Genomic DNA, 26,727 nt, shown 5'->3' with positions numbered 1-26,727 from the left:
GTCTTGAGAATGCAAAGGAAATTTGGGATAGTTTGATTGATATGCACGAAGGTGCCGACTCCTTCAAGGAATCCAAATTGGATGTGCTTCAAAGTCAACTTGACAAGTTCAAAATGAAGGATGGTGAAGGTGTCGCCGAAATGTACTCTAGGCTAGCTCTCATCACAAATGAGATTGTCGGCTTAGGAAGTGAAGAGATGACCACTAGATTCGTCATCAAAAATATCCTAAGAGCCTTGGATATGATACCATGTGCACATTGATCCAAATGATGCCCAATTATAAAGATCTCAAGCCAACGGAAGTCATTGGAAGAATTGTTGCCCGTGAGATGTCACTCAAGGATAAAGAAGAGCTTCACAACAAGTCAAGTGGTGCTTACAAAGCCTCATGTGATGCTCCTACATCATCAAGTGAGAAACAAACCTTCAATGAAGAATTGAGCCTAATGGTGAAGCACTTCAACAAGTTCTACAAGAGTTGAAGCAAGGAAAGAAGTTCCAAGTCAAGGTCCTACAATGACAAAAGATCTTCGAGTCGTGAACGCAATTGCTAAAATTGTGGAAGACCCGGACACTTCTCCAATGAGTGTACGACTCCCTAAAAAATAAGAGAAGATTCACCTAAAAGAAGAAGTAGAGGAGAAGAATCACCACCAAGAGAGAGAAGGAGTAGAGATGATCGTTATGAACGAAGAACTTCCCGGAGAAGCAAGGATTCGGAGAGGAAGGACAAATCATCAAAGAGCTACACAAAACGAAGACATCAAGCTCATGTTGGTGAATGGGTATCCGGCTCTGACTCCGACCACCACTCCGAGAGAAGTTATCACTCCGACTTTGAATATACTCAAGATGAAGGTGTTGCCGGTCTAGCACTTGTGTCAACCAACTCCTACGACATATTTGACTCACCAAATGAAGGAATTGGGAGGTGCTTCATGGCTAAATGCCCCAAGGTAACACACCTCGAGTATGTTGATTTCAATAGTGATGAAGATGACTTGTTAGGTGATGATGATTTACTTGTTGACAACTCTAGTGATGAATACTATGATGAAACGTCAATCAATCATGCTAAAACAAATGACAATGATAAGGAGAAGATTGAGCGTCTAACTAAAGAACTAAACACTCTTAAGTTAGCTCATGAAACTACTTTAGAAGTTATCGAGAACTTTTAAAAACTCATGAGAAGTTACGCTTCGAAAAGCTCAATCTTGAGCAAGAGCATGAGTTCTTAAAGGCCATCAATGATGATCTTCGAAAGAATAGTTCTTCTTACATTGCCAAGCGTTTACTCTTGTCTACTTACATGCCACAAGTAAAATCTAGCAACAAGAACAAGAAAGATTCTTCTTCTAGTAGTAACAATAATCATGCTAAATCCAATGTTGTTGCTTCTAGTAGTTCTCTTGATTCCACTAATGATCCTCTTAGCCAAGTTACACTTGAGCAAGAAAATATCTTATTGAAGGGAATTATATAGAAAGGTGTTTACAAGAGCCTTGCCGGAAGTAAGCAATTTGAGGAAATTGTACGCAAGCAAGGAAGACACCGGAAGAACCAAGGTGTTGGTTTTGAACGAAAGTTCAATGCCAATGGAGTTAAGTGGGAAGAAGATCAATACCCCAAGACAAAGGTTGTTCCTCAACAAGAGAAGTATGATCCTACTTCTTTCCAAGGGACACAAGCTCAAGAGGATATTCCACCACAAGACCACAAGCAAAAAAGGCAAGGATGAGCTTCAAGAGGAGATTAATGCATTTGAAGAAGCTTCGAAGGCCTTGGTCAAGTGGGTTCCCAAGACTACATCAAGTTCTACTTCATCAAGTACGACTACAACCCCAAGGATTCCCATCAAGATGATGTGGATCCCGAAGAAGAAGAACTTTTGAAGTTCTTGAGGGTGACTCCGTCAACTCACTTCACTCATATCATTTTGGCAAGAACAAGTGCAAACAACTTCCACATCTTGCACTAGTTCAAGGAGTCACAAACCCTCTTGTTGGTAAGACAAGGGACAAGGTAACCTAATGCTTTCATGGACATCATCTTGTGTGTACATCACTCTATGTCTATGGATATACTTGCTTGTTCCTTGTGGGACTAACCCGTGTAGGTATTGAAAGTGCAACTCACTCAAATGGATTGCTCCGAATGATCTACATCAACATTGAGCATCCACATCTTCAACACCTACATGAAGTCATCATCGACAAAACCCAAGGTTAGTTCATCCCTCTTAGGGGGGATCTCACATCTAGGGGGAGCTTTACTCTAAGACTTGAGCTAAAGCAACTCCAATGGTGTGAACACAACGATGCTTTATGTAAAAGTGGTAACCCCACTTGTGCTTAAACGATGAGTATGACCTATGACAAATGTTCTCATTTGACTCCTAAGTCAATATACTCATATATAGATGACCTAGTCATCACAAATTGCTTGATAGATGCTAGAGTGTTTGTGCATGCTTTGCCACATATTTCATTTGCCATTTTATTGCGTGAGCATGTTGGTTGCATATTTTAATCATTCGAGGACACCACTTGTTTCTTTGTTTGTTTGGATCTTTCTCCTTTGCCAAGTAGATGGACAAGAATGCCTAGGAACCTCCTCTAGCTATCTATGTTTTTCTCGTCTCAAACTCTATGTATGCTACATCACAACGTTTGATCAAGTCAGATTCGAACCACTCTGTGTGAGGAGCACTCGGAGTCCCCGATTCGTCATAGACTTAAACTTCCAAAACCTCTTTGTGCATTTCGGTATGACCGAGTCATCCATTTCGGTCACATCGAGTTCACTAAGTTGATCTAGGTTTTCATCTTGGTGCAATCGATTTGAACACTTCGGTCTCACCGAGTTGCAGCAACTGCTTGCAATTCTGCATCTCGGTGCCACCGAGTTGTTCCACTCGGTCACACCGACATGGTCAGAATATATATACCCACGGGTGAGATTTTGGAAATTTCTTCAAAACCCCTCAGCCCGCGCGTGTCCTGCTCTGCCTCCTCGGGTCTCCGGATTGCCTCCTCGTCATCAGCAACCTCCCGGCACTGATTTCTTTCACCGTCAACTGGAATCTGCTCCGCCGTTGCTGCTGTAGCAAACACCCGCCGAACTAGGGTATGTGTTCGACCTCTTGTGCTCTCTTTTTACATCCGATACGAAGCACAAGGCCAATGCCATGATTCTTGCCACGTATGAAATCAATCTATACAGAGAAAACTTCCTTAGGTTTAGTTTGATTCAAAAATTTAGGGTTAGCCCTCCGCTGAACTCATCTCGGACCGACCAAATCATAGAAATCTATCTCACCGATTTGGCTTAGGCCATTGCACATGCATTTTTCGATCTGACCAAAAACTACAAATCGGTGTGACCGAGTTCAATTCTCTATGAAATCCTAGCAATCTCGGTGCCACCGAACTGTGACTTGGTTCAGCCGAGTTCACTAGTTTAGGTTCCAAATGTTGCTTTGGTATCACCGAGTTTATCAATTCGGTAGCTCCGAGATCGTTTCACTAAAGAACTAAAACTAAGTTTTTGACTCATTTGTTTTGCAAAAATCTCTGCACTTTGTGATGCTCATCTCTCTACCTCATCTATATCCATTCACAGGGTTTGCCGTCAGTTTGCCTACCAAGATGTCTGACCCGAGTGATAGCCATAATAAATCTGAAGAGCAAGTGCAAATGAGTGAGGGAACTAGTACCTCAAGCAGCTATGATGAGGGTAGCAGGAGCACACCAAGTAACTTGCCCAAGGCAGCCACCAGAACAAGGAATAAGAAAACCTCGGACTCTGAGGATGAGGCCACTTCAAAGAAGAAGGTGATGAAGAAAGAATATAGCACTGCTGCTTCAACCAAGCCAAGGTTGAACAAGAAAGCACCAGCAAGGAGAGTCCCAACATCAAAGCCAAGAAAAGGTGCAACAGGACAAACCATGAAATTCACAATTGAATCAGATGATGGTGAGGCAGTTGGAGATGGCAAGAAAAAGAGGGCAAGAACCACACATGCAAAGGTTCTTGGAAAGTCAATTATGGTAAGAGATTCAGAAGAAGAGGAAGAGGAAGAGGATGCTGCACCAGCACCCAAGTCCCAAAAGCTTATGGGAGATGCAATCAAATCAGGGGCTGCTACATCTAAGCCTAAACCTGCTCCCAAAACTGCTGCTCCAGCCACCAAGTCTGCACCTAAGAGAAGCACCAAAAACATCCCGGCTGAAGAGAAGAACAAGGCCCCAGTGCCTGAAGTTGAAGAAGAAGATGCTGAAGCCCAAGTGCCGAGAAAGCTCAAACCAAAGATTCCAGACCATAGTGACACTCATCCAATGGCAGAGGACATGAACATTAGAAAGGATGCAAGTCTGAAACTTTGGAGGAAGAATGACCCATATGCTGTGAGAAGGACAACTGCAGTGGACTATAGGTTCCACACCAAAGAACAACAAGACTTCTATGAGACCATTCTGCTTGACAAGAAGCCAATTGTCTGTGATATGAGATGGGTTGATTCGGAATACACTAGAGAGAATGAAGATCACTTTCCGGGTGTATATGACAGCTTCAAATCTTGTGGAGTTGACAAGTTTGGTGGACAGAAGCTCACCAAATGGAATGATGAGCTGATTATGCAATTCTACTCCACTGCTCACTTCTATCCAGATGGAAGGATGGTATGGATGTCTAAAGGTACAAGGTACCAATCAACTGTTGAAGAATGGGCAAAGTTGATCAATGCTCGAAAAGACCATGAGGATGATTTGGATGTGTATGCCAAGAAGAAGAAAGACCACAACTCCATGGCAAGTATGTATAGGGCAATTCCTGATGAAGCCCTGGAAACTCATAAGTTGGGCTCAGTGAAATACTTGTTGTTTGGTCTGCCTACTATCAACAACATCTTAAGGCATACTCTATTGCCCAAATCTGGAGATCATAGGATGATAAGAGGACATTCAATCAACTTGTTGCACATTTTTTATGTCCCTAAAAAATTCAAGGTCATGAGTCTGATTGTAGAGACAATCAAGAGGACAGCTGCTGATCAGAAGAGGTCTTGTGGGTATGCTACACACATTCAGGTACTCATCAACTCAAAGATGGGCACAGGCACTTACTTGTTGGACAAGGAGCACTTACCTCTCAAGCCAGAATTTGAAGACAACACAATTGTAATGGATGAGAATGAACCTTCATCAGTGCAAGCACAAGAGAAGAGATCGAAGGCAAAGGCAGATAAAGCTGCAAAGATGCCAAGCACTGAAGAGGCATCTCAAGTGTTCTTGAAGAGCAAACAAGATCAACTTGGATATCTGATCCAATCTACTTTGAGGATTGAGGAGGGGTTGGCCACCCTGACTCAGAATCAGGAGAGTTTGGAGAGGATCATTGAATAGAAATTCTATGATCTTGATCTGAAAGTAACTGAGATACAAACTGTAGTTGAGCAGCTCTAGGAGGAAGTAGAGGAGAAGAAAGGCAAGGCTACCGCAGAAGTTTTTCAGCGAGTGCCCAGAGGTCAGAGGTCAGCTGCTTTGCGAGTACCTAATACTACTGCTACTACATCAGCACCAGCAGCTACAGCTTCAGTGACACCTCCAGCAGCCACTCCACCAGCTCCAGCTACATCTACAGAAGCCTTCGTCCTTGGAGTCATCTCTACACCACATCATGAAGACCAAGCCTGAGAGATGCATAGCACTATGCATATTTGAACTTTTTGGTAACTTGTTTCTAAAGGGGGAGAAATATGTATAGTCATAGGCTTCGAGAGAGAGCGCTGCTTCTTTTGTCTCTTGCTATTTGTTTGGTTGAACTTTATTGTGTGCTTGTTTGATACCTTATGTCCTTGTGTGAGATACTTGTATGATCATGTGCTACCTTAATGCTTGCTTGGATGATATTATCTCTTATATCCTTACGTATGATCATTCAATTTGCTTGGTGATGAGTGCATGCTTTTAATTGCTATCATTTTGAGCGCTCCACCAAGATGTATGTGACATGGAAGAGTAACCCATGATACTAATCGATTGTGCATTTTCATTCAAAAGCAAATCTTAAATAATTCACAAATTTAGGGGGAGCTCTTGCTTATCACATACTTCTCAAAGTGACGATGTATTTGAATCCTATTATCATTTGTCGAAGCTTTGATCTATATGTTGTCATTAATTACCAAAAAGGGGGAGATTGAAAGTGCAACTATCCTTGGATGGTTTTGGTAATGATTAACAACATATAGTTCATTGAACTAATGCTACTTCAAGATGAATATTTCAGGAAAGTTCAATAATTGGCATGGCGTGGATTAGGAATGTGGACCCTTCAAAATGCTAAGGACAAAGGATTGGCTCAAGCTCTAAAGCTCAAGACTCTACATTTTACTCTTAGTGATCCAAGATCACATTGAGTCCATAGGAAAAGCCAATACTATTGAAAGGGGATGAGGTGTTGCTTAATGACTTGCTTGCTCAAAATGCTTAGTGATATGCTCCAAAACCCTCAACCACTTTCTCATATCCACATATGTCCCAAACCAAAAGTCAAACTCAGCCCCACCGATTTGATCTATCTGGCGCCACCGAGTTCATTTGACATAGCCACTGCCAGAAACCCTAGTCACTTCGGTCTCACTGATAGGGATCTCGGTCTCACCGAGATGGGATTGCAAACTCTCTGTTTGCCTTCGTAACATTTCGGTCCAACCGAGATGAGCGATCGGTCCCACCGAGTTTGCAATGCAAACTCCCTGTTTCCCTTTTGTAATGTTTCGGTCTAACCGAGATGAGCGAATTGGTCCCACCGAGTTTGCCTGACCAACTCTCTGGTTAGCTTATTACCAAAGTCGGTCCCACCGAGTTTGTGTAGTCGGTCTCACCGAGATTACATTATGCCCTAACCCTAATGAAATCGGTCCCACCGAGTTGACATGTCGGTCCCACTGAAATGCCTGACGGTCACATTATGAACTGAATCGGTCCGACCGAGTTTTCTAATTCGGTCCCATCGAGTTTGGTAAATTGTGTGTAAAGGTTAGATTTTGTGTGGAGGCTATATATATACCCCTCCACCCTCTCTTCATTCGTGAGGAAAGCCATCAAAACAAGCCTACACTTCCAACATTCATTTTCTGAGAGAGAACCACCTACTCATGTGTTGAGACCAAGATATTCCATTCCAACCACATAAATCTTGATCTCTAGCCTTCCCCAAGTTGCTTTCCACTCAAATCATCTTTCCACTAAATCCAATCCTATGAGAGAGAGTTGAGTGTTTGGGAGACTATCATTTGAAGCACAAGAGTAAGGAGTTCATCATCAACACACCATCTATTACCATTTGGAGAGTGGTGTCTCCTAGATTGGTTAGGTGTCACTTGGGAGCCTCCATCAAGATTGTGGAGTTCAACCAAGGAGTTTTTAAGGGCAAGGAGATCGCCTACTTCATGAAGATCTACCCTAGTGAGGCAAGTCCTTCGTGGGCGATGGCCATGGTGGGATAGACAAGGTTGCTTCTTCGTGGACCCTTCGTGGGTGGAGCCCTCCATGGACTCGCGCAGTCGTTACCCTTCGTGGGTTGAAGTCTCCATCAACGTGGATGTACGATAGCACCACCTATCGGAACCACGCCAAAAATCTATGTGTCAACATTGATTTTGCTCCCTCCAAACTCCTCCCTTTTACCTTCATATGCAATAATTTACATTCCGCTGCTATACTCTTAGAATTGCATGTGTAGGTTGATTGCTTGACTTGTGCTAAGTTGCTAAAATCTGCCAAGACTTAAAATTGGGAAAAGGCTAGATTTTTATTTGGTCAAGTAGTCTAATCACCCCCTCTAGACATACTTTTGATCCTACATGGACAAGTTGTACGCAACAAGGCATGTCTCGTCGCTCAAGGCTACACTCAAGTCGAAGGTATGGACTATAGTGAGACATATGCCCTCGTTGCTAGACTTGAGCCCATATGCATTTTACTTGCTTATGCCAATCATCATGATATCACTTTATACCAAATGGACATTAAAAGTGCTTTTCTCAATGGAGAAATTGAGGAGGAGGTGTATGTTAAACAACCTCCCGGCTTTGCCATGCTTGCTTGAAATGTATTGTGAATGCTTAAAATTGTGCTAAAACTCCACCTCAACGTGAAGAACTAAAAAATTGCTACTTTTACTTGTTGAGGGTCTAATCGCCCCCTCTAGACCCCTCTTCTCAATCCTTTCACAAGCCGAACCCAGCGCACCGGGGGCGCCAGCTGAAGCGAAAAGGTGCGTGGGCCGGCGCTGTCGGTGACACTGGCCGATTTCCCGCTGTTTTCTCGCTTTTCCCTCCATTTCCCCAGTGTCGCCCCCTTCTCTCCCATCACTCCCAACATTCTCTCGCCAGATCCGCCTGCCATGCCGCCAAAAAAGTATGTGCCCCCTCGCCTAGCCACTGACTCTGTCCAACCAAAACAGAGGAAGCCGAGGGAGCCGATGGCAAGGCCCCCAGGCATGTCGAATGCCCAGTGGAAGGCCGACATTGATCAGCAGGAGACGGTCATCGCCGATCGGCAGAACAAGCTCATCATGAAGAAGGTCAGGGAAGTGGCGGTGGCGACGGCGGAGCAGGAGGAGGCGTCTCGCGCGTGGATGGCGAACCTTCCGCCTCAACAATGCCCACAACCCGCGTGAGGGCCTGTAGAGCGTCGCGTCACCGGCCAACTTCTCTCCACCACTGTGGGGGTATGCACCCTCGCCTGGCTATGCCAACAGTGACGTGCATGGAGGCTTCAACCCCAACACCACCTTCCCACATGGCGCAGCGCCTCGCACGTCCCCCTCCATCTTCAACCCCGACCCACGCACTCCCTCCCCCACGTTCGTCGCTGGCCTCAACACCTAGTACAAATACTCGCTGCCGACCTACTCAGGCTCGCCTACGCCGCCTCTGCCCCGTGGCGCCCTTCCCTTCTCACACGGCTCGGTGACACAGTTCAACACCACCGATGTCGACATGGACGTGGTCATCATGAGCGGCTCAGTCGCCGGCGCCTCGTGCCCAGGTTCCGCACGCAAGACGAAATGCTGGACGCTACTATCGACATGGAGGACGAGCTCGATGACACCAAGGATGGGGTGGAGGAGGAAGAACCAGCGGAGGCGGAGCCGGTGTCCAAAGGGAGAAAGAAGAAGCGGTCGGCCAACGCCAGGCCAGGCGAGGCTCGCGTCAAGTGGACGTCCAAGGAAGACGAGTGCCTCGCCGAAGCATGGAAGACCGTCAGCATCGATCGATCACCGGCTCGAATCAGAACACCGACACATACTGGAGAAGGATCAAGACGGCATTTGACGAGCGCAAGTGGGTCGACCCCGACTTCGCCAACATCCACATGGATCACGACGAGAAGGCCATGGCGAACCATTCAGTGACCATCTAGATAGCCTGCAACAAGTGGCATGGGATTCAAGAGGAGGTCGCGACTCGCCCGGAAAGCGGCGCCAATGTTGAGGGTCAGGTTCACCTGTGCAAATGGCCCAGTTCTTCGCCGACAGTTTTTGTCTTCACCACTGCAGATGGTTCAGACGTTCAACATGTTTCACTAGGACAACAACGACCAAGAGTTCAAGCTCCTTCATGTATTCACCAGGATCGAGTCATGCGAGAAATGGACAGAGTGTCGGGCCGCTCTCACCAAGGCCAAGGACGCATACAACCCGGCCGCACCTGCCCCGGCGGCAGAGGGTGCCTTGATGGCAACAAAAGAGCCAATGCGACGAGTGTGACGCCCGGATAATTAGGCTATAGTAATCCCATGTTAATGATGCCACGTCGCCACGATTACTGTTGTTAATCTCGCGTTAGTTCAAAACCGATTCAAATCCAAATTTGAATTTAAGTCAAACAATAAAGGTTTTTGAATTTTAAAAAAAACTAAAATGTTCGGTTGTGCCAAATATTGCATAAATAATTTTGGTGGAGAATCCACATTTTTATAAAGTATTTAATTGCACTAAAATAAATAAAACAGTAATACAAACAAATATTTAATGCCTTTTTCAATTAATAGAATATTAAGCTAATTTATTTTATTGCTCGAAACCATTGGGGGAGTGGCATATTTATTAAAACTAAATTAGGAACTAGTTTTGTATTTCATTTAAACTATAATAAGGTGAAACTAAGAGAAAACATAAAAGAAATAAAAATAAAACAGACAAAAGGAAAAGGGGCAAAGCCAGCCACTCTCCCTGGTCTGAACGGCCCAACTGGCCATCTAGGCCAACCCCAGGACGGCCCACCAGCCGCGCCCATATCCCCACACCACCCTGAAACCCTAATCGCTACCCCCACTTTCCCCCACGACCCCGCTCCTTCCTCTCTCCCGATCTGGATCGGGGGGCAACGGCGCCCTCCCAGCAAGCCCGATGTCGCGCCTCCCTGGATCCCGTCGATGGACCACGTCGCCGCCGCCTGGATCTCACCGGAGCAGCCCCGCGCCGCCACCACCCCGTCGTCGCACGTCATCCCCATCCTCCTCCTCGCCGGACCACCTCCCCGGAGCACCGCCGCCTCGACCTTGCCCGTCCTCATCCTCCTCCTCGAGCCCGTGTACGCACATCTGCAGGGCCCTGTGAGCCGCCGTACTTTCCCCTCTTTTTCTCCTTTGCCCGGCGCCGTTCGTCACGCGCGACAGGCCCGCACGTCTGACTCCGCGCCCACCCGACCCTGGCCGCCTCCCTCGTGCGCTACCCCGTCCGCCACGGCCTCGCTCGGTAGGCCGTCTCCCTCCTGCCCTTGCCTAGCCGGCACCCACGCGAGCCCCTCTGCTCGCGCCTAGCCGCCGCACTCGGCGCCCTACTGCACCGAAGGCCGCGCCAGCAACCCCTGCCACTCCCCGCCTCCTCTGCCACCGGCCCCGCGCTGCACCACCACCGGTCGCCCCTATGCCCCCTGCTCCGCCCGGCTGCAGCTTGCCAGAGCTCCACGCCGGTGCGCCGGCGCCCGCGCCCACCAGCCGCCCCACGACGCCCAGTCGGGTGCGCCCCCACGGGCCAGCGCCCGTTCGGGCTGTGCCCGTTAGCACCCAACGCCCGTAACCCGCATCGGCCCCCTGGTCGAATGACACGTGGGGCCCAGCCCCCAGAACGTTAAAAAAAGAAAGAAAGGAACTGAAAAAAAGGTAATAAGTAAAATATTAATTAATTAAAGAATTAATTAACTTAATTAATCTAGATTAGATTAACCTAATCATTTAGTTAAAGCTAATTAACCTTGTTTAATTACTATGAGTCTATGACATGCGGGACCCACACGTCAGATTGACCCAGTCAATGGCTTGTTGACTGCTGACATCATGCTGATGTCATGATGATGTCAGCATGAACTATTCTAGATAATATTGATTTAAAATAATTAAGTAAATTTTAAAAATGATTAAATCTTTTAAAATTAATATAAAATAAACCATAGCTCAGATGAAAATACTTTGTACATGAAAGTTGCTCAGAATGACGAGACGAATTCGGATACGCAGCCCGTTCGTCCACCACACATACCTAACATATCGAACATGCAACTTTCCCCCTCCAGATCACCTGTCCGAAAACGCGAAACACCGGGGATACTTTCTCGGATGTTTCCCCCTTTGCCGGTATCACCTACTACCGCGTTAGGGCACACCTAACCCCGCTCATTGTCATGTCATGCGTCTACATGCTTATGTTTGCAATGTATTTACTGTTTCTTCCCCCTCTTCTCTCCGGTAGACTACGAGACCGACGCTGCTGCTGCCCAGTTCGACTACGGAGTTGACGACCCCTCCTTCTTGCCAGAGCAACCAGGCAAGCCCCCCCCCTTGATCACCAGATACCGCCTATTCTCCTCTATACTGCTTGCACTAGAGTAGTGTAGCATGTTACTGCTTTCCGTTAATCCTATTCTGATGCATAGCCTGACATTGTTGCTACATCTGTTGATACCTTACCTGCAATCCTAAATACTTAGTATAGGATGCTAGTTTATCATCAGTGGCCCTACATTCTTGTCAGTCTGCCTTGATATACTATTGGGCCATGATCACTCGGGAGGTGATCATGGGTATATACTATACATACATACATACATACTATACAGATGGTGACTACAGTCGGGTCAGCTCATTGAGTACCCGCAAGTGATTCTGATGAGGGGGCTGAAAGGACAGGTGGCTCCATCCCGGTAGAGGTGGGCCTGGGTTCCCGACGGCCCCCGACTGTTACTTTGTGGCGGAGTGACAGGGTAGGTTGAGACCGCCTAGGAGAGAGGCGGGCCTGGCCCTGTTCGGCGTTCGCGGATACTTAACACGTTTAACGAGATCTTGGTATTTGATCTGAGTCTGGCTACTGGCCTATACGCACTAACCAACTATGCGGGAACAGTTATGGGCACTCGACGTCGTGGTATCAGCCGAAGCCTTCGTGATGTCAGCAACTGAGCGGCGCGCGCCGGATTGGAACGTAAGCCTGCTCTTGTATTAAGGGGGCTAGTTCTGCTTCCAGCCGCGTACGCAACATGCAGGTGTGCTAAGGGTGATGGGCCCAGACCCCTGTGCGCTTAGGTTTAGACCGGCGTGCTGACCTCTCTGTTGTGCCTAGGTGGGGCTGCGACGTGTTGATCTTCCGAGGCCGGGCATGACCCAGGAAAGTGTGTCCGGCCAAATGGGATCGAGCGTGTTGGGTTGTGTGGTGCACCCCTGCAGGGAAGTTAATCTATTCGAATAGCCGTGATCTTCGGTAACAGGACGACTTGGAGTTGTACCTTGACCTTATGACAACTAGAACCAGATACTTAATAAAACACACCCTTCCAATTGCCAGATACAACCTGGTGATCGCTCTCTAACAGGGCGACGAGGACGGGATCGCTGGGTAGGATTATGCTATGCGATGCTACTTGGAGGACTTCAGTCTACTCTCTTCTACATGCTGCAAGACGAAGGCTGCCAGAAGCGTAGTCTTCGACAGGATTAGTTATCCCCCTCTTATTCTGGCATTCTGCAGTTCAGTCCACTGATATGGCCCTTTACACATATACCCATGCATATGTAGTGTAGCTCCTTGCTTGCGAGTACTTTGGATGAGTACTCACGGTTGCTTTTCTCCCCCTTTCCCCCCTTTCCCTTCTACCTGGTTGCCGCAACCAGTCGTTGGAGCCCAGGAGCCAGACGCCACCTTCGATGATGACTCCTACTATGCTGGAGGTGCCTACTACTATGTGCAGCCCGCTGACGACGACCAGGAGTAGTTAGGAGGATCCCAGGTAGGAGGCATGCGCCTCTTTCGATTGTATCCCAGTTTGTGCTAGCCATCTTATGGCAAACTTGTTTAACTTATGTCTGTACTCAGATATTGTTTCTTCCGCTGACTCGTCTATGATCGAGCACTTGTATTCGAGCCCTCGAGGCCCCTGGCTTGTATTATGATGCTTGTATGACTTATTTATGTTTTTAGAGTTGTGTTGTGATATCTTCCCGTGAGTCCCTGATCTTGATCGTACACGTTTGCGTGCATGATTAGTGTAGGATTGAATTGGGGGCGTCACAAGTTGGTATCAGAGCCGACTGCCTATAGGAATCCCCCTTTCCAACTCCTTGGTCGAAGTCGAGTCTAGACATTGCAAAACTTTTACTAACATGGTTGTGTGTCTTACGGGCACACGTCGCCATTGGTTGGTAGTAGGATCTTTTATTCCTCGACCTATACTCTGGGACTCTGACATCTCTTCTATTCGGGTTAAACGATTATACTTACTCTGACTCTAGGTTATCGATAATACTTTCTCCCGGAGAGCCCCTTATTACAATGATCGTCTGCTGCACCAGAAGCATCCGAAGATACTCTCCGATGTTCTCTTGAGACTTTATGGCGTCGCTTTTGCAATTCCCCTCCATCGATAAACCCCTATGGATAACCACGTATACTTGCCATTCATACAATGCTTCCCAGTTGATCTTGTTGTTACAAGATACATCAAAATTCTCTCTATTGTTTCAAGAATACTTTGTGCCTACTGCCTTGCAGTTCTTTGCCACATGAATACCCCTACGGATAATTCCTCGCTCTTACCGAGTATCCGATCATCCGTAGTTGTTCATGTGTTTCACAAAATTCTTCAAAACACTATCCGATCTTTCGAGAATCCTCATTAGCCTATGGCTCTTGAAATGCTTGTCTGCCTGCATTTTGGTTAATTCCAAATGACTAGCAATATTCATGGATATCCTTTGCCTTTATCATCTTGGGTCCCTTGATTCAATATGTTGTGAATGTTGCAATCCTTAATAAGATCCTAGAATTCATCCTTTCGGCTCAGACGTCATTTTAAACATGAGCTGGATCTCGACCAGTCAAATTGCAATCGATTGTACCCCTAAGCCTACTCAACTTATCCATCCTTGAGCAGAGCGTTGCTTCTGATCCCCTGATTTGGAAATCATAATTCTTTTGCATTTGAACTTTGAATTAGTCAAATGTTTCTATAATCAGATCTCCTAGCATTCTTCTTCCTCTGGTTGAGTACCGATACCGATACTCACATCAGCTTCGTTGTGGATCGCCTGATCCATTGTTGGATTTTATCTGACAGTGTCCTTCATATTCAATCACCTTGTGAGTTCTTCCCCTGATACGTAATGCCTTTGGTAAATTGTATCCTCTGCTTGGCCAACCATGCTCTGCTTTCGAGCTTGTGTATTTACTTTTGAAACTTGTGGTATATGTTACTAAGATGCCTGATGGGTTGAACCTATGCCTTCCCCTAATCCGTGAGAACCCGAAAGTTTTCACAATTCATACTCTTTCGGTGTTCTACCAAATAAAATTCCAACACTACAGTTTTATCAAAGAGAGAGGTGAATGAAATGTTATGCATTAAATAAGTGGGAGTCGACCTTGAACTTTGTGTTCATGCCCATGAAAATGATGTAGACCATCTCGGAAGCTTCTTGCAAAATGATTATCCAGCTGTATGATTCATTCGGTATTCTTGAATTGATTCCTTACAGTTATGGGTCCGACCATGCTGTAGCTGATCTGATATATCTGATGGGAATTCATTCCAGTGCCTCGTCTATTTTTGGCAAGGTTGAAGTATCTACTGTCACAGGTCAATGACCCGGTTCTACTTCTACCATGTTCTACCTTCGAGTATTATCCCCTGGTATCTCGAAGATGTCATGCCATTGCACCACATCTTACTAACTTTGTTGAAGTAATGTCTTTCCTTGTCATAATCACTCTACAGATTCTAGATTGTTGTCAATCGAGGACATCGACTAGTGAAATTATTCCGCACTACAAATCAAATACCCCTAGTATTTTTACTAGGAAATTCTGAACTCAATCTGGTCATTCCTAGACTATCGGCTGCATCTTGGTCTTGCTATCTTTGACTGTGCTACCTCGTCCTTCTCTAGTGCACGAATTCTTCAGTGTGTAAGCATGACTTACGTCGAGCTTTCAACATCATGTTGCTTGTCTTGGAAGGCAATTTTGGTTTCGAGCTTGCATCTTATATATTGATCCTATCTTGCCACTTCGTCATTTCCTTGCTTGTTGCCGTTGTTGATTGAGTGCATCCTCTTGAAACCTCCCGGCAAATGTGTCAGATCACCTTCAACACTTTGACTTCTTCCGTGATGTCAACTGTGTTCATGATGAGAAATACCCTCCTTTCCCTCGATGATTTTTATTATCATCGACAACACCCTTGACTTCCTTTCATCGCGAACTTGTCTACATTATGAATACAACTTTCTCTCCAGCTAGTGTTGTATTCTTCCTTGAAGTATTACTGTCTTCTCCATCGAGAATGTTGTGGGGATTGCTCCACCTCTTAGAAATTCTCGGTATGATGATACTTCTCACCATCACCATTCTTTCTTGGTTCCCGTGTTGTTTTTAACCAGGGTACCAATATGCTAACGATGTTGTTTGAGTTATGTACTTCTAGCAACCCTATTGCTTTGAAGTTAACGATCGACAGTTCGTTCTTAGACTGTTGGTTATTGAATCGTCATTCTAACATTGATCTTGCTGCCTAAGGTCATATTTCGGGCACACCTTTCAACTAATGATTGATGGTGTATGTTTCCTCGAGCATACAACATTATATCATTTGAATTGACAAGTGTAATCTTCTTGTTCACCTTATTGTGGAAATCCATCCGTTTGGAACTCTCGATGAATTGTCGCTGAGCCCATCAGCCACCTCCTCATCCCCTCCTTGGTTTAATGATGAACTATTGTTTCAGGAACCCGCTCCCATAGTTCATTTCCCAAGAATCTTGCAATGTCATTTCATCGATTTGTGTGACACCTTTTCTTCTCGGACATCCCGAGTCTGAGGTATCATGACACCAATCAGTTTTGAATCTCGACCAGATATGATGGTTGGGACAACTTTCCAAGAGTTATGATGTTGGTCCTTTGATGACCCGGTAACATGATGTCATGCCTAACACCCCCCCCCCCCTGCTGGAGGACCTACCATTATGATTTCTTTTGCAAAGATAACCATTCTTCCTGGAGGAAATTGTAAGACTTATTTTATAAGTTGTTCCTGATGGATCATTTGAGTATCCTAAGTCCAGCCCTTGATTGAAACACCATATCATTGCTACCTCGAAGCATGACTATGATACCCCGCTCATCAACAAGAACATTGGAGGCGCGATGCTAAATGTTTCTTGGTCAGTTATCCAAACATCATTGTATGGGTAACATCTTGATTCATCCTTGCCTCTTATCTGAATGGTTGGGTACTTGCTCTCCGACCCTGTATGCCATGTTCTGCTTGTACATGGAAAGGATATTGTCCTAATAATTGTGTGTAATCACAATTTTCCTTTCCATTGTTCTGTTTAATCTGATAATCGCGTTTTCCTTTCCGTTCTTTGTTTAATCTTTCCTGAATCTGACTTAACTAAGCAGAGATAATTCCCTGCTTAGGTAGGCACCTTGTTTTACCACTCTGTCTGTAAGATCCTGTTACTATTGTTAATGACATTCCGGTAACCATCGATGGGTGATAACTTTGCCAATTGGTCCGCCTCATTCAACAAGCAGGAAAATTGCTCTCTTCGTTTCCCGTCCTTGGTACCGACAATGTTGCCGGCATACCCGACAAGCTATTCACTGACATGCCTCCCTAACGCGGTTGTGCAAGATGTCACCACCCTTCCTACTTTCAACCCACATGGTGGGCCCATAAACCACAGGTCCACTGGATCGAAACCTGACTCTTCTTATAACCCGGATTCTAATGTATCCTTTACACCTGGCTTCGTATGTGATTCACGAGCTGAATGCTATACCATTATTCATCCTGGAATCAAACACCATGTTATTCTCGTTGTTCAAGCCCCCATTCCAGCTTCTGTCTAGTCATCGAATGATTGCCTACCCGTTTGAAACTTTGGTGCCATCGTATATTGCACTCAACGAATTCACTGAAATACAACTCATGGGGTACCTTGTGTATTTCCCATTGAGTTCACCGTCAGATGCCCAGCTTTGTGGATATGCATTCTTCCGGAGTTTTTTCCCTTGGTCGCATTCGTAGGACGATGGAGATCCCGAAGAAAGGATGATAACTTGATCATGGTGACTTGAAGCAGAGAAATGAAGACATCAACGAGAGGGATCAACCTCTTCGTAAGGGCAACCAAGACTGAGAAGACTCGTTAGGTTTTTCGCTACCAGCGCCTTTCCCCCCTTACTCCATCGCTTAAATCTCGGGACGAGATTTCTTGTAGTGGAGGAGAATTGTGACGCCTGGATAATTAGGCTATAGTAATCCCACGTTAATGATGCCACGTCGCCACGATTACTGTTGTTAATCTCGCGTTAGTTTGAAACCGATTCAAATCCAAATTTGAATTTAAGTCAAACAATAAAGGTTTTCGAATTTAAAAAAAAACTAAAATGTTCGGGTTGTGCCAAATATTGCATAAATAATTTTGGTGGAGAATCCACATTTTTATAAAGTATTTAATTGCACTGAAATAAATAAAACAGTAATACAAACAAATATTTAAATGCCTTTTTCAATTAATAGAATATTAAGCTAATTTATTTTATTGCTCGAAACCATTGGGGGAGTGGCATATTTATTAAAACTAAATTAGGAACTAGTTTTGTATTTCATTTAAACTATAATAAGGTGAAACTATAAGAAAACATAAAAGAAATAAAAATAAAACAGACAAAAGGAAAAGGGGCAAAGCCCCCCACTCTCCCTGGTCCGAACGGCCCATCTGGCCATCTAGGCCAACCCCAGGACGGCCCACCATCCGCGCCCATATCCCCACACCACCCTGAAACCCTAACCGCTACCCCCACTTTCCCCCACGACCCCGCTCCTTCCTCTCTCCCGATCTGGATCGGGGGGCAACGGCGCCCTCCCAGCAAGTCCGACGCCGCGCCTCCCCGGATCCCGTCGCTGGACCACGTCGCCGCCGCCTGGATCTCACCGGAGCAGCCCCGCGCCGCCACGACCCCGTCGCCGCACGTCGTCCCCATCCTCCTCGCCGGACCACCTCCCCGGAGCACCGCCGCCTTGACCTTGCCCGTCCTCATCCTCCTCCTGAGCCCGCGTACGCACATCTGCAGGGCCTGGTGAGCCGCCGTACTTTCCCCCTTTTTTCCTCTTTGCCCGGCGCCGTTCGTCACGCGCGACATGCCCGCGCGTCCGACTCCGCGCCCACCCGACCCTGGCCGCCTCCCTCGTGCGCTACCCCGTCCGCCACGACCTCGCTCAGTAGGCCGTCTCCCTCCTGCCCTTGCCTCGCCGGCACCCGCGCGAGCCCCTCTGCTCGCGCCTAGCCGCCGCACTCGGCGCCCTACTGCGCCGAAGGCCGCGCCCGCAGCCCCTGCCACTCCCTGCCTCCTCTGCCACCGGCCCCGCGCTGCACCACCATCGGTCGCCCCTGTGCCCCCTGCTCCGCCCGGCTGCAGCTTGCCAGAGCTCCACGCCGGTGCGCCGACGCCCGGGCCCACCAGCCGCCCCACGACGCCCAGTCGGGTGCGCCCCCACGGGCCAGCACCCGTTCAGGCTGTGCCCGTTAGCACCCAACGCCCGTAACCCGCATCGGCCCCCTGGTCGAATGACACGTGGGGCCCAGCCCCCAGAACGTTAAAAAAAAGAAAGAAAGGAACTGAAAAAGGTAATAATTAAAATATTAGTTAATTAAAGAATTAATTAACTTAATTAATCTAGATTAGATTAACCTAATCATTTAGTTAAAGCTAATTAACCCTGTTTAATTACTATGAGCCTATGACATGCGGGACCCACACGTCAGATTGACCCAGTCAATGGCCTGTTGACTACTGACGTCATGCTGATGTCATGATGATGTCAGCATGCACTATTCTAGATAATGTTGATTTAAAATAATTAAGTAAATTTTAAAAATGATTAAATCTTCTAAAATTAATATAAAATAAACCATAGCTCGGATGAAATACTTTGTACATGAAAGTTGCTGAGAATGACGAGACGAATCCGGATACGCAGCCCGTTCGTCCACCACACATACCTAACATATCGAACACGCAACTTTCCCCCTCCGGATCACCTGTCCGAAAACGCGAAACACCGGGGATACTTTCCCGGATGTTTCCCCCTTTGCCGGTATCACCTACTACCGCGTTAGGGCACACCTAACCCCGCTCATTGTCATGTCATGCGTCTACATGCTTATGTTTGCAATGTATTTACTGTTTCTTCCCCCCTCTTCTCTCCGGTAGACTACAAGACTGACGCTGCTGCTGCCCAGTTCGACTACGGAGTTGACGACCCCTCCTTCTTGCCAGAGCAACCAGGCAAGCCCCCCCCCTTGATCACCAGATATCGCCTATTCTCCTCTATACTGCTTGCATTAGAGTAGTGTAGCATGTTACTACTTTCCATTAATCCTATTCTGATGCATAGCCTGACATTGTTGCTACATCTGTTGATACCTTACCTGCAATCCTAAATACTTAGTATAGGATGCTAGTTTATCATCATTGGCCCTACATTCTTGTCAGTCTGCCTTGCTATACTATTGGGCCGTGATCACTCGGGAGGTGATCACGGGTATATACTATACATACATACATACACACATACATACATACATACTATACAGATGGTGACTAAAGTCGGGTCAGCTCATTGAGTACCCGCAAGTGATTCTGATGAGGGGGGCTGAAAGGACAGGTGGCTCCATCCCGGTAGAGGTGGGCCTGGGTTCCCGATGGCCCCCGACTGTTACTTTGTGGCGGAGCGACAGGGCAGGTTGAGACCGCCTAGGAGAGAGGTGGGCCTGGCCCTGTTCGGCGTTCGCGGATACTTAACACGTTTAACGAGATCTTGGTATTTGATCTGAGTCTGGCTACTGGCCTATACGCACTAACCAACTACGCGGGAACAGTTATGGGCACTCGACGTCGTGGTATCAGCCGAAGCCTTCGTGACGTCAGCAACTGAGCGGCGCGCGCCAGATTGGAACATAGGCCTACTCTTGTATTAAGGGGGCTAGTTCTGCTTCCGGCCGCGGGCGCAACGTGCAGGTGTGCTAAGGGCGATGGGCCCAGACCCCTGTGCGCTTAGGTTTAGACCGGCGTGCTGACCTCTCTGTTGTGCCTAGGTGGGGCTCCGACGTGTTGATCTTCCGAGGCCGGGCATGACCCAGGAAAGTGTGTCCGGCCAAATGGGATCGAGCGTGTTGGGTTATGTGGTGCACCCCTGCAGGGAAGTTAATCTATTCGAATAGCCGTGATCTTCGGTAACAGGACGACTTGGAGTTGTACCTTGACCTTATGACAACTAGAACCGGATACTTAATAAAACACACCCTTCCAAATGCCAGATACAACCCAGTGATCGCTCTCTAACAGGGCGACGAGGAGGGGATCGCCGGGTAGGATTATGCTATGCGATGCTACTTGGAGGACTTCAGTCTACTCTCTTCTACATGCTGCAAGACGGAGGCTGCCAGAAGCGTAGTCTTTGACAGGATTAGTTATCCCCCTCTTATTCTGGCATTCTGCAGTTCAGTCCACTGATATGGCCCTTTACACATATACCCATGCATATGTAGTGTATCTCCTTGCTTGTGAGTACTTTGGATGAGTACTCACGGTTGCTTTTCTCCCCCTTTTCCCCCTTTCCCTTCTACCTGGTTGCCGCAACCAGTCGTTGGAGCCCAGGAGCCAGACGCCACCTTCGACGACGACTCCTACTACGCTGGAGGTGCCTACTACTATGTGCAGCCCGCTGACGATGACCAGGAGTAGTTAGGAGGATCCCAGGCAGGAGGCATGCGCCTCTTTCGATTGTATCCCAGTTTGTGCTAGCCATCTTATGGAAAACTTGTTTAACTTATGTCTGTACTCAGATATTGTTGCTTCCGCTGACTCGTCTATGATCGAGCACTTGTATTCGAGCCCTCGAGGCCCCTGGCTTGTATTATGATGCTTGTATGACTTATTTATGTTTTTAGAGTTGTGTTGTGATATCTTCCCGTGAGTCCTTGATCTTGATCGTACACGTTTGCGTGCATGATTAGTGTACGATTGAATCGGAGGCGTCACAACGAGGGACGCGACACCCATTGCCGAATGACTGCAATCATCGATCGAGTAGTGCATCGCCGACGCCAAGAGCAACGCCGCCAAGAGGGAGGAGAAATCCGATGTGAGGTGGTCGACGTTGATGACGAAGTAGGACGTCAAGTTTGGCCTTCCGAGGACCAACGTCGCTGTGAAGAAGAGGAACCCCGACCTGGCGTTCTTGATGGGGGCAGGCACGTCGACGATGGACGAGCAGGTGAAGGCATGGTATCTGGCGGAGCACGACCTCATCTTGAACCAGACATCGGGACTGGCGGCGACCACCGCCCCTATGCCCACGACTACGCCAACGCCGATGCCGAGCCCGAGCACTGAAGTCGTACCCTCGCCGATGCCGAGCCCGAGCACTGAAGTTGTACCCACGCCGACGCCGAGCCCGAGCACTGAAGCTGTGCCCACGCCGATGCTGACCTTGGCCAGCCCTACGACAGAGGAGCCTGCCATTTGATGAGCTCCATGTCTATTCTTCCTACCCTTTTGATCGCCGGACTTTGGCTATGTTCGATCGCCGACTTGTGGCATGACGATCGCCAAACTGTGTCGTTTTTTGGTAGCGGGAAAGTGAACTTTGAATTTTGATGCGTTAGAAAGCCGAAACCTGGGGGCGCGACTGGGAACTCGATCGCCCCCAGGCTGTAAAAACCGCCGGCGCAAACGCCAAAAGCGCTTCGCCGGGTGCGTTGGGGGGCCAAACGGCTGGAGATGCTATTACATCAGGGGGGGCGTTGCCGTTGGCGTGCGTCTGGTCGGGCAGGAGGGGTGGCGGGGACGGCGAGCCAGCGCTCGATGCAGCACACGTGGAAGTCCTGGCCGCAAGCCGACATGGCACGCACGACATCGCCGTCCCGCGAATCGGCCAGGCAGATGGCGCACTCGTGCGCCGCGGCTCCCACCAGTCGCGTCCCAGATGCCGACTACACTAGCAGCGGGGAAGACGGACACACAGTGTTATCACAAATCACTCCCCTAACGATTCACAAAGGAGGACGAAAGGAAAGGAGCCGAGTGATAGAGATCTGACGACACTCACGTCGTTCGACAGTTTTGCAAAAAACATCTAGTGTGCTAGATACATGTTTCGTTCAAGTAATATGAACGGCAGGATGTGTTTAATTTAATTTGATCGGAGGGCCCTGATCATTCCGTGAACAGTTTGTTGTGTGGATTTATGTTTGTTCTTAGTGTAGATGCAGCGAAAAAATGAAAAATAAAACTTACGAATATGCCAGGGGCGCATGAATCTTTTTTTTTTTTTTTTGCAAAAGGGGCGCATGAATCTTTTTTTTTTTTTTTTTTTGCAAAAGGGGCGCATGAATCTTGATTGAGTGAATCAAACGAGCAGTGAAGAAGAAAAGGACAAGAAAAGGTCGGCAGCTGTGTTCTTACACGTGGCCCCGCGTGTCATTCGCACTCTATCTATTCGCGTCTGGATAACTTCGTATCGAAGTCAAGCGCTGTTCCCTTTTTTTTCATTTTCTTTAATCTGAGAGAAGCCCTGTCTTATCCACTTTCTCACCCTACCGCCTCCCTCCCTTCACAGTATACTCACACGAAACACCCCAAACAATATTTTATTTCATAACACGCACCTTCCTACACTTGTCTGACACGAGAGAAGGCTTATACGAGCCAGCTTAGAAAAGCACCAGGTCTCTTTTGCAATTGCCCCCCGATTTTTTCGGACGGTAGAAACGAAAGGGGGAGAGCGCAGAGGAGAGGAGAGGAGAGGCGAGACGCGACCGAAAGAGGAGAGAGCCATCAGCCATGGGAGGAGGCGTCATGCGCACCGCCGCGAAGGTCGGCCTCGCTGGGGGCGCCGCGGCGGCGGCGGGACGCTTCCGCAACGTCGCCCCGTCCTTCGCCACGGCCCCCGCCGCCGAGGCCGCCGCGGCGGCGCCGCTGCTGTCCGCGGCCGGGGAGATCCCCGCGGTGGCGCCGGCCGGGTCGCAGTGGGCGTCCTGGGAGGTGGACGACTGGGAGTTCGCGGACTGGAGGTCCGAGTCGGCGTCCGAGGCGGACGTGGCGGTGGTCGGGGGGCCGAGGCTGGTGTTCGCCCCGCCGTCGCGGGAGGAGGCCGAGGAGGCCACCGCCGAGCTCCGGGAAGCTATTGACAGGTGACTTTTATGCATTTCTTGTCGGGATTTGTCGAGTTGGAGATCGATCGGTTTTCTCGAGGGCAAATGATTTTCTTTCTTCTGATTGCTTTGGGCGATGGTCTGGAATATTAAGAAGCTTTATGCTCTCTTGATAATATGCACGTCCTGATTTGATGGTACCAAGTTGATTTGTGAGGGTTTAGGAATTGGATTCTATACTGCTTAAATTTGCTTGGGCACTTACAGGGATGCTTACAAGGCAAATAAGTAAAATACTCTACCCGCACTACACTATAACTGTATCTACTTCAGTACTTCGCGATAAAGAGAAGAATCTCTTCTACGACGTGAAATTTATGTTGATCTTGTATGTGATGGGTCAATTATGGTGCAGTTGAGGGGATTGTTCCATTTTCACTCCAGAAGTATCAAATCATAACTAGTTTTATCACTGTCAAAAGGAAAAAAAATATGTCATGAAGTTTGAAGGACCGTTTGTGTTTTAAATCTGTTACTCCGTTCTTCAGTTATCACTAAGAACTCAAGACATCACTTCCCCAATATATTAGTGAGTACTCCCTCTGTAAAGAAATATAAGACTGTTTAGATCACTACTTTAGTGATCTAAACGTTCTTCTATCCCTTTACGGAGGGAGTAGTAAATAAATGAAGGCGACTCCAGTTTGTTTCCTGTACGTTACTCCAGTTGACCAATTCATGTTTGTTCATTTAACAAGCTAACCTTGAACAGGCTAAGATATCGTCGCATCTGTACAACTCTGTCCCTTCAGTTCTCTTGTATATTGCAGGAGAAAACCCTATGTGCATCAAGTACAAATGTTGTGTTTGTTTACATTCAAGTTTTTGCTACCTTTATGTTTTAGAATTTGTTGCACTTGCACGTATTGCCTTTTTCTTCATCTACATATTATGTTATTATATCCAAATGTTCTGAAGCCTTACAAAATGATTGTTTGTAGGGTTTATTTTAAAGAGACTCCAGTAGAAGTTGTTAAGGAACATGATCAAGAGCTTAGCAAGCTGGGAGCCGATGCATTAATTCCTGCTATGCCGGGACATGTAGTGCAGGCTTTTACATTGTTAAAATCAAGCCCAGAGGCTCAGGTCTGTAATTGCATTGCTTCAATCAGTTGTTACTATCATCTATATGGATTGGACTGTTATTTCTCTGTTGTTGGCTTTGTATACTCGCAAATGTTAGTGAAGTTGCTTTTGAAAAGAGACACTTGGGTCAAATTGAATGCACCTGTTATCACCGAGGATTTGTTGTGTTGACTGTTGACGTCATTCTGTGTTAGTCATCAATCAATTTATAGCTTGTTATCGTTGCTTTATGATGTTTCCTTTGATAATTTTGGTATGTTAATAGGTACATTTAGTTTGTATATGAGTGTTGCAGTGTAGTGTTAATGATATCTGTATGGAATGAATTTCCATCTTTTTAGTTGCATCGTTCCAGAAAACATGGCACCTTGTCATTAGATATTTGGTGTCAGGTAAATTTGTATGTAGCATATCAACATTTAGTTCACAGTGTTAATGAATTATTTTCATCTTTTGGTTGCATAGTTTTCAGAAGTACGCACTCATTAGATAATTTATGTCAAGTAATTAATTTTATGTAGCACAATGAGATATAGTTGAGCTGAGTCAGTTCTCAGTTCTGATATCCTGTTTCTTTCACTTACGCTTTTTTATCTTGATCTCCAGAGCGTTGTTGCCTCGCTTGCATCAGATAAAAATGTGTGGGACGCGGTGTTGAAGAATGAGAGGGTTATGGAATTTTACAAGAGTCACCAGCAAAGTATGTTTCACCTTGTCCTAACCTCAAAAGTTACATCTTGCACATAGTTTTTCTTTGTGTATTGTATGACCATTAATATCTTATCTTGTGATACAGCTCTGGTCAATACTTTTCCTGAGGGCACTGACTCTACTGACTCAGTAGAGTCACCGGAGAAATTTGAAGAGGCATCCCCAGAATATGCACTACCCACTGCCTCACCTTTGTCGGACTTTGTGGACAATGCGAAGAAGACGATGATGGAGATGGTTGACAACATAACCAACTTTTTCCAAGACCTGTTCCACAACCCGGCAGAAGCCGAGGCTGGACCGGGCTCATCCTCTAAAAAGCCTTCGTTCGCGGAGATGGCGGCTGGTGGATCTTTCATGGCTCTTGCCATGGCGGTCATCCTAGTTGTTCTGTTCAAGAGGGCATGAACATATACTACAAAGTTCGGACGCTCTTGATGCCTATTGGTCCTTAAATCTGTCGAAAATAACTCGTGTTATGATGAACTATGGATGTATTGGACAGCGTGTGTCTCCTGCCGTACTGTGTCAGTTAAAACTTCCGAGTGTTGAGACCAGTTTAATAAAGACATGCTATGCTCCTGGCTAATTGGTAATGCTACGCTGAAGCATGGATACTTTATCTGTGTTAGAGGTGTGATCATTTTTCTTCCTCTGAAAAGGCCATAGGCAATATATTAACCCATTACAAAACTTTATTCTATAAATTGGGAAATACACAACTTGTTATAAGGGTGCCAAGTCTTCTTTGTCACGGAGCAACCCCTTAAAAACTTTCTTTTATAAATTGGGAAATACACTCAACTCTTTAAGGGCGCCGAAGTCTTCTTCGTCATGGAGCAACACGACTCAACTTCTACCACGAGGAATTGGTAGCCTTCCAAATTAAAGAGACATGTCATTTTTTCAAGGAAAAACTTCCGATCAAATTCATCATCTTCCATGGCACCATAATGAACATCAGAAATAACTGAAATCATATCTAGGTTCGTAGACTACCTAGCAACAACAAAATCACATCTAGGTTCGTAGACTATCTAGCAACAATTACAAGCATTGGAGCGAGTCAAACGCATGTCGTTGTCATTGTCCCTCCCTTATCGAAGTCAGGCAAAATTTGTTGTAATAGACAGTCG

General features: G+C 46.8%; 1 protein-coding gene across 1 annotated transcript; it reads left to right on the top strand.

Annotated features, from left to right (window-relative positions):
• The first annotated feature begins 23,348 nt into the window (after positions 1-23,348).
• LOC123157124 (uncharacterized) lies at positions 23,349-26,180 on the top strand. Its single transcript, XM_044575369.1, has 4 exons — positions 23,349-23,773; positions 24,736-24,880; positions 25,487-25,580; positions 25,677-26,180. The coding sequence occupies exons 1-4, from the start codon at positions 23,424-23,426 to the stop codon at positions 25,997-25,999; spliced, it is 912 nt and encodes a 303-aa protein (XP_044431304.1). The 5' UTR covers positions 23,349-23,423; the 3' UTR covers positions 26,000-26,180.
• The last annotated feature ends 547 nt before the right edge of the window (positions 26,181-26,727 follow it).

Source organism: Triticum aestivum, chromosome 7B (genome assembly GCF_018294505.1).
Source record: "Triticum aestivum cultivar Chinese Spring chromosome 7B, IWGSC CS RefSeq v2.1, whole genome shotgun sequence".
NCBI classification, from domain to species: Eukaryota; Viridiplantae; Streptophyta; class Magnoliopsida; order Poales; family Poaceae; genus Triticum; species Triticum aestivum.
Note: the sequence above shows the minus strand (reverse complement) of the source record. Positions and strands in the feature narration are given on the sequence as shown.